We start from the raw sequence: 15,724 nt of genomic DNA, 5'->3' as shown, positions 1-15,724 counted from the left end.
ACCCAGCGTCCCGAGTGGGAGCCGCGCGGAGGCCCCTGCCTTTCAGCAGCCCTGCGGCCCTGGAGGGGAGGGGACTCTGTCCCGGCTGAGGCCGGATTTCCCTGGCCGTCCGTCCGGGAGCAGGTGCAGCGCCAGGCGTGGCGGGAGCTGGGCCAGGCCAGCCCTCAAGAACGCAGGCACGTCCCTCCCGGCGGGGAGGACCGAGTGCCAGGCGCCTGGGGTGGCGGATGTGGCGGTGGCCACAGCCCCCAGCCACCACCCGCCCGTGCCAGCTGTCCAGGGCCAGCCCGGGGGCCTGAGACATGTGGGCGCATGAATGGGCCTCTGTGGCGGGGCAGCTGCAGTGGGAAAGACTGCTGGTAGCCATGCAGGTGATGGCGGGCGGGGACAGGGGGCCGCAGCTGCTCCCCAGCCCTGCTCCACCTGGGCCCTGACAAGACATCCCAGGGCATCAGCGTCAAGCGGGTGGCCCCCGGGGACCTGCCCTCTCAGACCCCCGGGGACCTGCCCTCTCAGACCCCCGGGGGGCGGTGGGGAGGAGCCCCCCAGTGGGGGGCCTGGCTCTCTGCACCCAGCCACGCTCCCATCCGGTCCAGGCTCAGCCACTCGGGCGGACGGAGCGGACCTGTGGCTCTGAGTCACGTCCTGCCCTGTGGGTGGCAGGACCCAGCCCGAAGGACCCAGACCGTGTAGAGACCCGGCCCCGGCGGCAGCTTCCTGGCGCGGACTCCGGGTTAACGGGACGCCACCTCTTCCCTCTCCTCGGCCAGAGCATGAGCCCTTGAGGGGACTTCAGCGGAGCGGTGCCTCTCATGGCTTCTCTGGGGCGGCGCCCGCCTCTGCCTCGCCCCCTGACCCTGGGTGTTCCTGGAGTCAGCGATGGGGGCTGGCTGACGCCGGGATGCAGCCCTGCCAGGTCCCCCAACCCCCTGGGCTCCTGGGGAACCCGGACCGCTGAGCTGCAGCTACAGGTGGAGGAGGGCCCTGGCGCTGAGTCCCCTCCCCCGCCCGCCCCCTGCGAAGGGCCTCCCCGCGGGCTGCAGGGGACCAGACACCCGGCAGCAGCTGAACTGGGGTTCGCGCCCCAGGCCATGCGCTAGGACCCCCCCCCTCACCCCGCTGGGGAGTGGGGCGACCTCCGAGGGAGAGGAGAGGGGACTGAAGGGCTGGGCTGAGTCGCCCCAGAGTCGGTCCGTAGTCAGGGCGTCCGGGGACAGCCTGGGCGACGGGAGGGGCAGGTGCCGCGGGGGCCAGGGCGGTGGGGCAGCAGCTTTAAACCGGGACGTGGGCAGAGGGGTGTCCGCTTTGCGTGGGGCGGGGAGCAGCACCCCGGCACCGCGGGCGCCGGCTCGGAGCCACAGGCTGCGGGTTCTGCCGGGCCGAGCGCCCCGCGTGGCTGCGGGCGGAGCCGGGGAGCGCACCCCTCGCTGAGCCCCGCCCCGCCCCGCCCCGCCCCGCCCCGCGCCGCCGAGCTATTTTGAAAGTGACCCTGGGCCGGGCGGGCCGGGCGGCGGCGGCGGCGGCGGCGGCGGCGGCGGGAACCATGACAGAAGATGACCGAGGCGGCGCTGGTGGAGGGCCAGGTCAAGCTGCGGGACGGCAAGAAGGTGCGGGCGCGCGGCGGGCGGGGGCGGGCGGGCGCGGGCGGCCGCTCACGCCCTCTGTCCCCGCAGTGGAAGAGTAGGTGGCTGGTGCTGCGCAAGCCGTCGCCCGTGGCAGGTGAGCGGGGCGCGGGCGGCCTGGCGGGGCGGGGAGCGGGGCGCGGGGCGCGGGGAGCGGGGAGGGGGGCGCGGGGCGCGGGCGCCGTGGCCTCCTGCGCGGGGCGGCCGGAGCGCGGCCAGCTCGCCCGAAATAGCCGGCGGCACCGGGGCTGAGGCTGTAACCGGAGAGCGCGGCGGCCTCGGCCTCCTCCCGGGACGCCGGACCCACCGCGGGCCGGTGCGGGGCCGGAGCCGCCGCTTCAGACCCCCAGGCCCGGGCGGGCGAGGACCCTCTTTCCAGAGGCAGACTGCGCCCGGGGCGGGGGCGGCCAGGCCTGCGGAGGCGGAGGGGGTCCGTGCGGGAGCCGGCTGCCCCTCCCCCAGCCCGCAGGGGCCGAGGGCCGGGAGCCGATGGGTGGGGCCTGGCCTCCCCACCTGCCTTCCCACCTGCCCCACCTGCCTTCCCACCTGCCCCGAAGCCTCCCCACCTGCCCCGCCGCCTCCCCACCTGCCTCCCCACCTGCCCCGCAGCCTCCCCACCTGCCCAGGCAGAGCAGGGGCCGGGTTGCGGGCAGGAGCAGGGGTGCTTCTGAGAAAATGGTCCCCTGGTGCGGGGGTGGGGGTGGGGGGCAGCCTCCTGGAGGAGAGAATGGCCCACAGGGGCACCCCCCCCCCCACCAGGCGGCGCCCCGGCTGGGAGGACGCGCCCTGAGCGCGAAGCTGGGCATCCTCTGCGGCGGGTGGCTGGGCCCCTGGGAAGCTGGGCGCCGGCTGCAGCTGCTGGGGAGACAGGTGCCCGGAGCCGCCCCGGCGGGCTGTGTGGGAAGCTGGGGGCGCGCACTGCCGCACACGGGGCGGCCAGTCTTCCGGAGCCTGCGTGCCTGGCGCTTCCCGGAGAGGGTGTGGGGAGCCCCGTTCTCCTGGGTCCCCTCCTCCGTCCCTTCTGCAGAGCCTGCTCCTCGCGGATGCAGCGCAAGGCCCGCTTTTGGCCGGACTCACTCACTCCCTGCTGGGCCTCGGCTGCCCCTCGGTGGGGCCTCTCATGCCGGCCCCTGTGCCTGGTGCCCCGTCCCGGGAGCTCCAGGGAAGCGGGAGGGCGTGGGGCTGGCAGGGGACAGGCCCATGTGCTGGTGCAGGGCTCCAGCCAGCTGTGGTGAGCTGGGGCCTGTGCAGACCCGGGGGTCCCCCTGGAAGAGCAGCCCTGGGGTTGGTCTTTGTCTGGGGGGGGGGGGGGGCGGTGATTTCAGCCCGGGGTGGCCTTCATGCCAGTATCAGCTGCGAGTGAGCGTACGGGGTGCCGGGGGAGTGTGCGGGCCCCAAAGAGGGCAGAATCACGGAGCAGCAGGGAGCAGCCACCGCCGGAGAGCGCCCGGTGCCCGGAGCCCGAGGGCGGAGCTGCTGGAGAGGAGCGGGCGGACACTCAGGGCCTCGCGGGGCCAGGGTCTGCCCCTCTGGGTGGCGCCCACCCTGCCGGCGTGAGGACTGCAGGCGCCTCGGACCAAGGCAGAGGCCCTGCCCCCCCCCCCCATGTGCCGGGTGCTGGGGCTGCGACCCATCCGGGCCCCTCCCTGCCCGCCCTGAAGACCAGCTCCCCCAGGGGCTCGGGTGCGGGGAGCAGGTTCCCTCCGTGAGGACTTCACAGCTGAGACCCCCAGATCCTGGTGAGGCGACCGGGGAGCCTGGGAAGGAGGGGACCCGCCCTGCCCTCGCGTCGTAGACACGTCTGTCCCGGGAGGGCCCGCTCGCTCACGGAGGCAGCCGGGTGCGCTGCGCGGAGGGCACCCTGTCGGGTAGCAGACCCGGTGGACCTTCCCCGCAGGGCCTAACGCTGCGCGGGCGTGTCCTGGCCTCAGCCTCTGTCCGGGCAGGGGATTCGCGCCTGGTCCCTCTGCGGCCCGGGCCCACGTCTGGTGGCCGGGCAGCGTCTCCCTTCCTCCCGGCTGAGGCTCAGGATGGTGGTGGTGGGGGGGGTGTCGCGTGCGGCCCGGAGGGTCCTGCCTGGGGATGAGGGTCCAGAGGCGCTTCCGGAGCGGAGCGTTGGGTGCTCCCGGCCCACCACGCTCAGGGGTCCCTCTTCACCTCGTCCTGTGCGGGTGCCCTGGGGGCTGCGTCCAGCCCCGAGCAGCCTCCAGGAGGGACCGCGTCTGGCGCTGGCAGGGCCTCGGGCGTTATGGGCACAGCCGGCCCCCAGCCCCGCGGCAGGCGGCCCTGTCCCCCCGCGTCAGTGCTGAGGCGGGTGTCCTCGTGGGCAGCCTGGCAGGGGGGACCTGCTGGGTGAGGGGCTGGGGGCCCCACCGCTCTCGGCAGCCCTGCACAGCTGCCGGGGGGGGGGGGCGCGGAGCTTCCCAGGGCCTCCCGGGGTGTCAGCGCTGCGGGTGGGTCCCGGCTGGTGGTGATGGGTGATGCGGAGGGTCTCCTGGCCTTGGATGCTCTGTGTCCGATGGGCATGAGGCGTGGGTCCCGGCCAGGCAGGCAGCCTGGACAGTGTGGGTGCAGCCGGGGCCCCTCAGCTCCGATCTGGCTCTGCTCACATGGGGTGCTCCCTGCCCAGGCCCGGGCACCCGGAGCCTGTGTGCCCCAAGGCCTGTGTGCGCCCCCACGCCCTCCATGCCCAGGTGCACGTCCTTCCTGCACCAGCTGGTGAGCGGGCCTGCGTGGCACACGGTGCCTCCTGGCTGCCACTGAGGCACCTGCAGACCAGCCCGGCCAGTGGTCCCCAAGCCCCAGTGCCTGGGGCTGCCCCCCACACTCCCCACCCCCTGCCTACACCATCGGCAGATCCCCGGCTCAGCAGCGGCTCTCCTGAAGACACGCCTCAAGGTCACTGTGACCTCTCAGGGCTCAATGCAGCGGCTGCTCCTCCGGCCTCTGTCCCGGCTCCGGCCGGCCTCGTCCGCGTGTGGCCCTCCATCTCCAGCAGCTTCGGGCCCTGGTCTTCGCTGCAGGCCACCCCCTCCACCCCCCGTAAAGGCCTTTGCGTGCTCATGACTCCACGGCTATTTTTACATTCAGCTGCTGGGGGCACGCCGCCTTCGGCCCTATAGGCCCTGGCTCACGTGTCCAGGACAGCACCCCAGCCCGGCCCCCGCCCCCCGGCCCAGCATCCTTCCTCTTCCTTTCCCTCCTCCGCCTCCAGGAGGGCCTGTGAGTGAGGCTCCCCAGAGTGTCGCCCTGGTGACCACAGGCGGCCCAGCCAGCGCCTCTCTCCTGAGCGGCGGCTGGAGCTGGAGGCTCTGCGGTCACCCGCGTCCCCTCTCCACGCGCGGCCAGGCCAGGCCCCTTGGCTGAGAGCCCGGGGGCGTTGGAATGGGGCTCCAGGCCCCCTGACCTAAATGCTGATCTGGGACCACGCTTCCCCTCCCCCTCATGCAGGCCCAGCCCTCTGGGTCCCTGCCTCTGAGCCTTTGCACTGGCTGTTCCCTCCAGCACGATGCTGTTCCCTGTGGGGCTGCAGGGCCGGCTCCTTCCATCACGCGGAAGTCAAGTCTGTTCTCTGACGCTGAGCCCAGGTGCACTCCCGTGGGTGCCTGTCCCTCCCCCCTCCCCCTCCCTCTCGGCTCCTCCGTCCCGCTCAGTGCCTGGCTGCCCGCTGTCCCCTGGCCCCAGGTTGCCCTGAGCAGGAGGGCCGGGGGCGGCGGGGAGGCTGCGGGGCAGAGGGGAGGTGGGAGTGGCCCCCAGGGGACAGTGAGGGACTTGCAGGGTCCTGACAGGGCGGGCCCTTTGCCTTTCCCACCCTCGCCAGTCCCCGACTGCCCCTCCCTGCAGGGCTGGGGCGGGCAGAGCCTGGGCCGGTCAGCGGTCAGGGTGCACCCTTCCCTGAGTTTAGGGACCTGGATGGTCCCAGGTGCCCGTGTGGCAGGCGGCCAGGTCAGGGCCTCGGCTCCCGGGTGGGTGTGCCCCTTTCTCAGAGGGACAGAGAGGCTCCCAGCGCTGAGGGGACGGGGACGGGGCTGCTATGGGGGCGCGGGAGGCGGGGGGGCTGTCCCCGGCCTGCTCCCCTGCAACTGCCTGCCCTGCGGCTCCCCCTGGCCCACGAGGAGTCTTTCCGTGTCTCCTGCTGGTCCTGTGATCACCGCTCCCTCGCGTTCTTACTCCTCCGGCCTCTGGTGACACGTTGGGGACATTTTCATGGGACACGCGCCTGTCATGCCGCCCGTGAGACTGACCCTCGGGCCCGCCGCTGCCGCTTCTGGGCCACACGTGGGAGAGAACATGCTGGAACCTCTGACGGGTTCTGATTTCTTTTTTTTTTTCTCAAAATGGGAAATCTTTGCATTTTTCTGATGGAAGCGTTCTAGACACAGTGGCCAGGTACTAAGCAGGAGGTGAGGACCCAGCACTGTCCCCGCACCGAGTTTGTCAGCGTGGGTTTGCTGGGACCCAGCCACCTGCTGTCACCCCACGGGGCGGAGGGGCGCGGCGGGGATGGAGTCTGCGGGTGGGCCGTGGCCTCCATGTCGCTCAGGTCCCCTTGCTCGGGCCGGACCGGGCAGGAGCCAGCCAGCACCGCTGCTCATTAGGGGCAGGGGCAGGGGCAGGGGCAGGGGCAGGGGCAGGGGCAGTGTCCATCCATGGGGGTGGGGGGAGTGGGGGTTGGCTCTGCCGGTCAGGGATCAAAGCGGCAGCGTCCCTGCTCTGCTCCCCTGGGCGATGTCTCGCCCTTTCCTGCAGGATTCGGGGTGCCCCACACTTAACTGGGAATGCGGCACCCCAACCAAAGACTGGGGGTAGGGGTGGGGGCTGCGCTTGAGGCTGGGTTTCCTGGGGCCGCACGGTGGAGGTGCAGCCGCATTTGTGGCTCAGTGTGGAGCGCCCATGCCCCTTCCCCCCCCCCCCCCCAGCAGCTGCCGGCTTTACCGTTGGGGTAACAGGCGGGGTGTGTGACATCCTGAACCCCAGCACACGGAGGCAAAATGGCTAAGTGGCTTGCTTGGGGTCACCCCCCTGGGGCGGGGGTGCAGGGGACCCCTGGGGCGGGTGCCGGCTGGCGCCCTGACGCCCCGCCCCGCCCCGCAGACTGCCTGCTGATGCTGGCCTACAGGGACCGGGCGGAGCGCGCCAAGGGCCTGCGCGAGCGCAGCAGCCTGACGCTGGAGGACATCTGCGGCCTGGAGCCCGGCCTGGCCTACGAGGGCCTGGCCCACACGCTGGCCGTCGTCTGCCTGTCGCAGGCCGTCATGCTCGGCTTCGACAGCCGCGAGGCCATGTGCGCCTGGGACGCCCGCATCCGCCACGCCCTCGGCGAGGGTGAGTGCCCTGCGCCTGGGCCTGGGCGCAGCCTCCATCCGTGCCCACGACTGCCGGGCGCGGAGCGGGGGTGGGGGGGGGGGAAGGGGAGGGAGATGACGCAGTGCCGCGCAGGCTGCTCTCACCCTCCCTGGGGACCTGTCCCCGGGATGTGCACCCCTTTCCAAGGGGGATAAGTGAGCTCAGCACCGGGGAGACCCCTAACCGGGAGGGGAGGGCCCGTGTTTCCTGAGCGCCCTGTCGCCAGGCGCTGCACAATCCCTGAGCCTCAGTTTCCCCGTCTGTGAAATGGGCTGCACGGGGCTGCTTCCTGAGGGAGGTTCCACGAGGAGCCGCCCAGAGCCAAGCCCGGCTGTGGGGGCAGGAACGGGCAGGGCAGCCGCTCCGAGGGCTTGCCCGCCTTGAAAGCCAGGGAGCTGAGGGCAGCCGCCGTGGTTGGTGCTGCCCTCTGCCCTCTGCCCTCTGCCCTCTGCCCTCTCCCTGCCCCCACTGATGCCCTCTCCCTGCCCTCTGCCCTCTCCCTGCCCCCGCTGATGCCCTCTCCCTGCCCTCTGCCCTCTCCCTGCCCTCTGCCCTCTCCCTGCCCTCTGCCCTCTCCCTGCCCCCGCTGATGCCCACTCCCTGCCCCCACTGATGCCCTCTCCCTGCCCCCACTGATGCCCTCTCCCTGCCCTCTGCCCTCTCCCTGCCCCCACTGATGCCCTCTCCCTGCCCCACTGATGCCCACTTCCTGCCCCCACTGATGCCCTCTCCCTGCCCTCTGCCCTCTCCCTGCCCCCACTGATGCCCTCTCCCTGCCCCCACTGATGCCCACTTCCTGCCCCCACTGATGCCCTCTCCCTGCCCTCTCCCTGCCCCCACTGATGCCCACTCCCTGCCCCCACTGATGCCCTCTCCCTGCCCTCTGCCCTCTCCCTGCCCCCACTGATGCCCACTCCCTGCCCCCACTGATGCCCACTCCCTGCCCCCACTGATGCCCTCTCCTTGCCCTCTGCCCTCTCCCTGCCCCCACTGATGCCCACTCCCTGCCCCCACTGATGCCCACTTCCTGCCCCCACTGATGCCCTCTCCCTGCCCCACTGATGCCCACTTCCTGCCCCCACTGATGCCCTCTCCCTGCCCTCTGCCCTCTCCCTGCCCCCACTGATGCCCTCTCCCTGCCCCCACTGATGCCCACTTCCTGCCCCCACTGATGCCCTCTCCCTGCCCTCTGCCCTCTCCCTGCCCCCACTGATGCCCACTCCCTGCCCCCACTGATGCCCTCTCCCTGCCCTCTGCCCTCTCCCTGCCCCCACTGATGCCCACTCCCTGCCCCCACTGATGCCCTCTCCCTGCCCTATGCCCTCTCCCTGCCCCCACTGATGCCCACTCCCTGCCCGCTCCCTGCCCTCTCCCTGCCCCCACTGATGCCCTCTCCCTGCCCCCACTGATGCCCACTCCCTGCCCCCACTGATGCCCTCTCCCTGCCCTCTGCCCTCTCCCTGCCCCCACTGATGCCCACTCCCTGCCCCCACTGATGCCCTCTCCCTGCCCCCACTGATGCCCACTCCCTGCCCCCACTGATGCCCTCTCCCTGCCCTCTGCCCTCTGCCCCCACTGATGCCCACTCCCTGCCCCCACTGATGCCCTCTCCCTGCCCCCACTGATGCCCTCTCCCTGCCCCCACTGATGCCCTCTCCCTGCCCCCACTGATGCCCACTTCCTGCCCCCACTGATGCCCTCTCCCTGCCCCCACTGATGCCCGCTCCCTGCCCTCTCCCTGCCCCCACTGATGCCCTCTCCCTGCCCTCTGCCCTCTCCCTGCCCTCTGCCCTCTCCCTGCCCCCACTGATGCCCACTCCCTGCCCCCACTGATGCCCTCTCCCTGCCCCCACTGATGCCCGCTCCCTGCCCGGCTCAGTGCACAGGTTCCCCGTGACGGTGGCCCCGGGCACCAAGCTGGAGAGCGGCCCTGCCACCCTCCACCTCTGCAACGACCTGCTGGTCGTGGCCAGGGACGTGCCCCCGGCCGTGGCGGGGCAGTGGAAGCTGTCGGACCTCCGGCGCTACGGGGCGGTGCCCAACGGGTTCATCCTGGAAGGCGGGACCAGGTGTGGCTACTGTAAGTCTGCGGCCGGGGCCTGGCCCCCCCCCCCTGGCCTGGCCCCACGGTCACACCCTGGCGGCTGGGGACCGGCCGGGCCTGGGTGGTGTCTCTCAGGCTGGCGCTGGGTGCTGACCCCGACCCTGACCCCGACCCCGAGTGAGAGGAGGGCCCGCAGGAAGCTGCGGGAGGCACCGAGGCCTTCGGGCCACAGGGCGGCCTGCGTCTGAGGCCGCAGTGAGATTTAAAGAAAAGAACGAATAGACGGGTGCGGGGGCACGCGGAGAAGCGCTCGCACCCGGGACCAGGCTCCTGGGCCTGCCGGGCAGGGAGGGGGAGGGCTGCCCGCCCCGGGGGAGGCCAGGCCAGCTGAGGGCCGGGCGGGCGGGCGGACCTGGCCTCGGGGACGCTGGCGGCTGCGGGCTGTCTCCGTGTCCCTGCCCAGGCTGCGCGGGGTCTGCCTGGCATGGCTGGCGGGTGTGGGCGTGGCTCCGGGGGGATGTGGCCCTGCTGTGGCCGTGGGGTGGCGACTGCTGCTGCCGGGCCTGGAGCCCCTGCTCTCCTCGACCCGGGGAGCCGTGCGCCTGGCCAGGCCGGGCCCAGCGGACGGTGTGAGGTGGCACCGGCCCGAGTGCGGATGTGGAGGCAGGGCCTGAGGCGGTGCCCGCTGAGGGGGCGCGTTCCCAGCAGCTGTGGGGGGAGGGGCCTCTGGGTTCCGGGCCCCCTAACAAGGTGGTGCTTGAAGGGGGCGCGGGAGGGGCAGCCGGGGTGTGAGGAGGGGTGAGGTGAGGGTCCCAGGGTGGGGGTGCAGCCTGGAGCCCCTCCCCAGCACCAGCCCGTCTAGTGCAGTGGCCCGGGCAGCCTGAGCCGCGGCCCCGCCCCCTCCACTGGCAGCAGACGGAGGGTCAGAGGGACGGAAGGACAAGGGACGGAGGGAGGGACGGAAGGACGGAAGGACGGAGGGAAGGAGGGAAGGACGGAGGGAGGGATGGAGGGCGAGACGGAGGGACGGAGGGGAGGGATGGAGGGAGGGAAGGACGGAGGGAGGGATGGAGGGAAGGACGGAGGGAGGGAGGGAGGGACGGAAGGACGGAGGGAGGGAGGGAAGGACGGAGGGAGGGACGGAGGGATGGAGGGCGGGACGGAGGGACGGAGGGAGGGATGGAGGGCGGGACGGAGGGACGTTTGTGAGCTGCGGTCAGGGGACAGGAACCTGTCAGGTCAGGCGAGGAGCTCGAGGCCCGCCTCTGAGGCCGCTCACTTCTGACGGGTGTTGCTCTGGCCTCCGACCTGCGGCTCCGGCTCTGGGGGGAGTGGGCCGGGCTGGCTCCCGGTGGCGGCCACTGCGTTGGCACACAGCGCGATGCTGGGGGGAGTCCAGGAGCTGGTGCGGAGCCCGAGGTGGCACGGGGACACGCCCAGCCCGGGGTGGGGGGCGGCAAGCCGCCCACCCTGCAGAGTCCCACGCTCCTAGGGGTGGGTGCTAATTCTCGGTCCTCACGCTGGCCCTATGCAGACCCCCATCCTACAGGTGAGGAAACTGGGGCGTGCAGCCCCCCACACTTGCCCGTCTGCGTGCGAGGGAGCTGGTCTGCCTGCGGGCGCTCAGGGCGGACGAAGGGGCGGGAGCAGCTGAGGCGATGGCTCTGGGCGTCCGCGCCTCCGTTCCCTCCGGCCCAAGGGGCTGTCCCCGCGCTGGGCCCTCAGGAGGGACCTCGGGACAGGACGCACGGGGCCTCCCCCCCTCCAAGTGGGAGGCAATCCCATTCGGCCCAGGGTCTCGGGACGGCGTGGCTTCTGCACATTCCTCCGCCCTCCGCCCTCTGCCACCCCGTCTCTCCCTCCCGTCCTCCCTCCCGTCCTCCCGTCCTCCCTCTCCTCCCTCCCGTCCTCCCTCCCGTCCTCCCTCTCATCTCTCCCTCCCGTCCTCCCTCCCTGCTCCACGGGGCTCGCGGTACCTAGGGGTGTGGGGGACTCGGCCTCGGGCCCCAGCCTCCCGGCCCTCAGGCTGCTCCACGTCCGGCAGCTTGTGGTCAGGAGCGCCCCCTCCCTGCGGGAGCCCGTGGGCAGCGCTGGCCCGCAGCGGGCGCTGGCAGACGCGGGGAATGCGCGGTGGCTCCCCTCGAATGTGGTTTTTTATAGTCGGGGACTGGCTGTGCCCTGCGGCTGCCAGCTGCCCGGCGCTGGGATTAGACGCCTGGCCCTTGGTGGGCGCCGCGGGCGAGGCGGCGGCTGGGCCTCGTGGGGGTCCCTGTGGGGTCCTGGCTCGAGCCCACTTCTTGGCCCCTGTGGGCCTCCGCTTCCCGTCTCTGCAGCAGCAGGTCGCAGGCTGGGGGCATTGCATCCGACCCAGGGCACTGACCCCGGGCCAGGCCCCTCGGGCGGCAAGTGGCACGGCCAGGGGTGGGGCTGCTCAGGGCGCCAGGGACCTTTCCCTCCGGAGCGCGAGCCTCTCTGGGCAACGGCAGAGGCCTGGGCCGCGGGCATTCCTGAGCGCTGAGGCCACCGCCGCTCAGCCCCCGTGACCGACATCCCATTCATGCCGTGAGGGATTTCATTCACCCTGGCGGCCGCTCACTCACCCCGCCTGCCCTCTGCTCTGCCACCTCAGCAGCAGACCCCAGGCGCCCCCTGCCCCAGGCGCCCCCCGCCCCAGGCGCCCCCCCCCGCCCCAGGCGCCCCCCGCCCCAGGCGCCCCCCGCCCCAGGCGCCCCCCGCCCCAGGCGCCCCCCCCGCCCCAGGCGCCCCCCCGCCCCAGGCGCCCCCTGCCCCAGGCGCCCCCCCTGCCCCAGGCGCCCCCAGCCCCAGGCGCCCCCCCGCCCCAGGCGCCCCCCTGCCCCCCCTGGGGCTGGGGTCCTCACGGGCCCTTCCTTTGCGGGGGGGGGCACAGGCCCACAGCAGACCTGCACACAGGGCTGGCACTGCGGGGCGGGCGCTGGCTGCGGCAGGGAGGCCAGCACCTCACCACTCACGACCCTGGGTAAGGGGACAGGTGTGGCCCTGACGTGGCTAAAGTCACTACCCCTCCTGGGGGTGGGCCCTGCTCAAGGCACCCTGCGCCCCCTCAGATGAACTCGGAGATGTGGGGGGGCTGCTGGGCTCCGTGGAGCCCGGACACCTCTGCCAGCTCCTCCCCCACCCGTTCCTGTCACACAGGAGGGGGGTGCGCAGGGGTGCGGCCGGTCCCCGAGACGAGGGCGTTTGAAGGACGTCAGGGCTATGGAGCTGAGACTCATCCCGGCGGGGGGCGGGGATGCTCCTGACGGGTCTCCTGGCTCTGCGCAGGGTCCCTCCGTCCAGCCTCACGTCCCCTGGAGCCCGCGGGGTCCCTCCGTCCAGCCCCACGCCGCCCGGGGCCCGCAGGGTCCCTCCGTCCAGCCCCACGCCACCCGGGGGCCCGCAGGGTCCCTCCGTCCAGCCCCACGCCGCCCGGGGCCCGCGTGTCCCTCTGTCCAGCCCCACGCCCCCTGGAGCCCGCAGGGTCCCTCCGTCCAGCCCCACGCCGCCCGGGGCCCGCAGGGTCCCTCCGTCCAGCCCCACGCCGCCCGGGGCCCGCAGGGTCCCTCCGTCCAGCCCCACGTCCCCTGGGGCCCGCAGGGTCCCTCCGTCCAGCCCCACGCCGCCCGGGGCCCGCGTGTCCCTCCGTCCAGCCCCACGCCGCCTGGGGCCCGCGTGTCCCTCCGTCCAGCCCCACGCCCCCGGGGCCCGCAGGGTCCCTCCGTCCAGCCCCACGCCGCCCGGGGCCCGCGGGGTCCGCCCACGGTGGGGCCGGGCTGACGGCTGTCCCCGCAGGGGCCGGCGCCTTCTTCCTGGCCTCCGCCGAGGGGGAGCGGATCAGCTTCCTGTTCGACTGCATCGTCCGGGGCATCTCCCCGACCAAGGGCCCCGCCGGGCTGCGGCCGGTCCTCCCAGGTGCGTGGGGAGCGGTCCCAGCGGGAGGGTCCCTCGGCCCTGCCCTGCTCCCCCCCGCCCCCCGCAGGAGGGGGCCGAGCTGGCGCCCCGCTGGGCCTGGGCACAGGCTTCCCCCTCCGGCCGCCCCGCTGGCCGGGACAGGGTGGACAGAGGGTCAGCCAGCAGCCCCGCCCGGACGGGACTCGGGGACCTCTGAGCGGCGCTGGCCCCTGAGGTCGCAGGGCCGGGGGCTGGGGGCGGTGGGCAGGGGCTGCACGGAGGGGGCCTGGGCCCTTCTTCCCGGTCCTCCGCTGGGCGCCCGCAGCGCCCTCTGCTGGCGCTGTCCTGCCTTGCAGCCCAGGCGGGGCGCGGCTGCAGGGGTGTGGCCGGCGGGCTCCCAGCGGGTCCCCGTGGCCGGCCGTGGCGTGGGGGCTGCCCCGGGTGCACGTGGCCCTGACAGCGCCGGGCTCCCCTTGAGTCCTGGGCAGCGCGTGGGCCGCGGCGGAGGTCCTGGGGGGAGGCTGGGGCTGCCTCTCGTGGTTCCTCTGCCGCAGACGCCGGCCCTGGGGGGCCCCCCACCGCGGAGGAGCGAGTGGCCCAGGAGGCCCTGGAGGCCCTGCAGCTGGAGAAGCGGCTCAGCCTCCTCTCCCACTGCGGCCGGCCGGGCAGCGGAGGTACGGCCCCGGGGCTGGGCGAGGGCGGGGCGGGCCTTCCGACCTCCAAGCCTTCGCCCCCTCCCTCGGTGCTCTCCACCCTTTCACCGTTCATTCCCCACTCACTGCCCGGCACTAGGTGCCGCCCTGGGCGCCCAGGGGCAGCCACGGGGCGAGGGGAGGGGGCGGGGCCGGGGAGGTCCCCGCCGCGAGCGCCCGCGCCTCTCCCTCCGCTCAGGCGACGACCGCAGCCTGTCCAGCTCCTCGTCGGAGGCCAGCCACTCGGACGTCAGCGCCGGCAGCCGGCTGGCCGCGTGGCCGGAGCAGTCCTCGTCCTCCGCCAGCGCCTCGCAGGAGGGGCCCGGGCTGGCGGCTTCCGCCCTCGGGGAGGCCGCGCCGGGCGCCTCCCGGCCGCCCCCCAGGCCCCTGCGGCCGCGGCAGCTGCAGGAGCTGGGCCGCCAGAGCTCCTCGGACAGCGGCATCGCCACGGGCAGCCACTCCTCCTACTCGGGCAGCTGCTCGTCCTGCGCGGGGAGCAGCCTGGACGTGTGGCGCGCGGGCGAGGAGTTCGGCTCGCAGCTCAGCCTGCCGGCGGCGGGGGCGCCCGAGCCCCGCCTGTGCGCCTGCCCGCCCGGGGCCGCCGAGTACCAGGTGCCCGGCGCCCCGCGGCCCCACTACGACACGCCCCGCAGCCTGCGCCAGGCCCCCCGGGACCGGACCCCGGCGGCGCAGGGCGGCCCGGGCGACAGTGCAGCCGGGGACCCGGGCGGCCCGACGTCCGCGGGGTGTCCCTCTGGCTGGCTGGGCGCGAGACGGCGGGGCCAGGAGACGGAGGCCCCGGGCAGCGAGGCGGCCCCGCCCAGCCCGGCCCCCCCAGAGCCCTGGGAAGCAGGCGGCCTCCGCGCGGGGCCCCCGCCGGCTTTCTTTTCCCCGTGCGCGGCCTGCGGAGGACTCAAGGTAAACCCCGCTCCCTAGGCGGGGCCGCCGCGGGGGTGTCCGTTAGCCGTTCGGGGCGTCGGGACCGCAGGGGGGTGTTGCAGCCGCTGGCGGACCCGCAGGACCGGGGCCCACCTGGCACCTGGCGCTGCGGGAAGTGCCTCTGGGTTCACGTGGCTGGGGGCGGGGCATGCGGGGGCGGGGCATGCGGGGGCGGGGCATGCGGGTGGGAGGGGCGGGGCATGAGGGGGCGGGGCCCAGGCCTGGCCCTGCTCCGCCCAGAGGCGCCTCCCACCCTGCCCACTGCGGCCTCGGACGCCCGGCCCGCGGCTCGGTCGGGTCCCCTCCCCCGTCGCGCAGGCACCGCCCGCCGCCGAGGTTAAGTCCCTCCGTGTCCGCTCCATTCACGCGTCCGGTCCGGGGACGTGAGCCCGAGACAGCCTTGTCCCCGCCTCCTCCTCGGACCCGGACCCACACCCACACCCACAGGCGGCCTGTCCTGCGGGGAGGAAACTGAGGCTCAGGAGGCGCAGGGACTTGTGGGGCCGGATCTCCTGACTCCGGGACCGCCCCGGCGCTCACCCCACACCAACCGCGTTCTGGACGGGACGGTCCGGCGGGCGGGCGGGGCCCCAGCCTCCCCGAGGCCAGCCTGGGGGGCCCAGCTGCCAGGGGCTGGAAGGCGGCGGCGGAAGCGGAGGGGCCGGTCCTGTGCTGGGCCTGCGGCTGCTCGGCTGCCTGCATGGAGGCCGGTCTGGCCTCGGCTGGGCGTCCGCTCTGCGGTGTCCGAGGCACCGGCCGGCCTTGGCCCGGCGACCCGGGACTCTGGGCGGCTTCGTCCCTCCGGCACCACCCGGGGCTCCCGGCCCTGTCCGCTTCACCCGTCACTGTCGGCGGAAGACGGTTGTTGCTCTTTGACATTTTCAAAGCCTGACAGTTTGTAATGAATTCTTAGACCGGAAATAAACCTTCTTTTCTTACCACCTTGTCCGTTCTGTTTGGCCAGCGCTCCCCACCCCGCCACCCGCTCCGCAGGGATCCGAGCGCCTGTCCAGCCGCTTAAGGCCGCAATGCGCTGCGTGTGGAAAACGAGTGGCGGCTTCAGACAGCCTCTGGGGCTCGTGTGTGTGCACGTGTGCATTGTTGTGTGTTATGTGCGCACATGTGTGCAGATGTGTATTGTATGTGATGTGCAGCCGTGTGCGTGCACCCAT

General features: G+C 73.6%; 1 protein-coding gene across 1 annotated transcript; it reads left to right on the top strand.

Moving 5' to 3' along the window:
* Positions 1 to 1,531: 1,531 nt before the first annotated feature.
* On the top strand, positions 1,532 to 14,593 carry DOK7 (docking protein 7). Its single transcript, XM_054724257.1, has 7 exons — positions 1,532 to 1,607; positions 1,674 to 1,719; positions 6,717 to 6,947; positions 8,848 to 9,048; positions 12,823 to 12,942; positions 13,476 to 13,595; positions 13,813 to 14,593. Exons 1-7 carry the CDS (start codon positions 1,554 to 1,556, stop codon positions 14,547 to 14,549), a joined length of 1,509 nt encoding a protein of 502 aa, XP_054580232.1. The 5' UTR covers positions 1,532 to 1,553; the 3' UTR covers positions 14,550 to 14,593.
* Positions 14,594 to 15,724: the final 1,131 nt, after the last annotated feature.

The sequence above is a fragment of the Eptesicus fuscus genome, chromosome 2 (assembly GCF_027574615.1).
Source record: "Eptesicus fuscus isolate TK198812 chromosome 2, DD_ASM_mEF_20220401, whole genome shotgun sequence".
Taxonomy (NCBI): domain Eukaryota; kingdom Metazoa; phylum Chordata; class Mammalia; order Chiroptera; family Vespertilionidae; genus Eptesicus; species Eptesicus fuscus.
The sequence above is the reverse complement of the archived record's forward strand: the minus strand, read 5'-3'. Positions and strand labels throughout refer to the sequence as shown.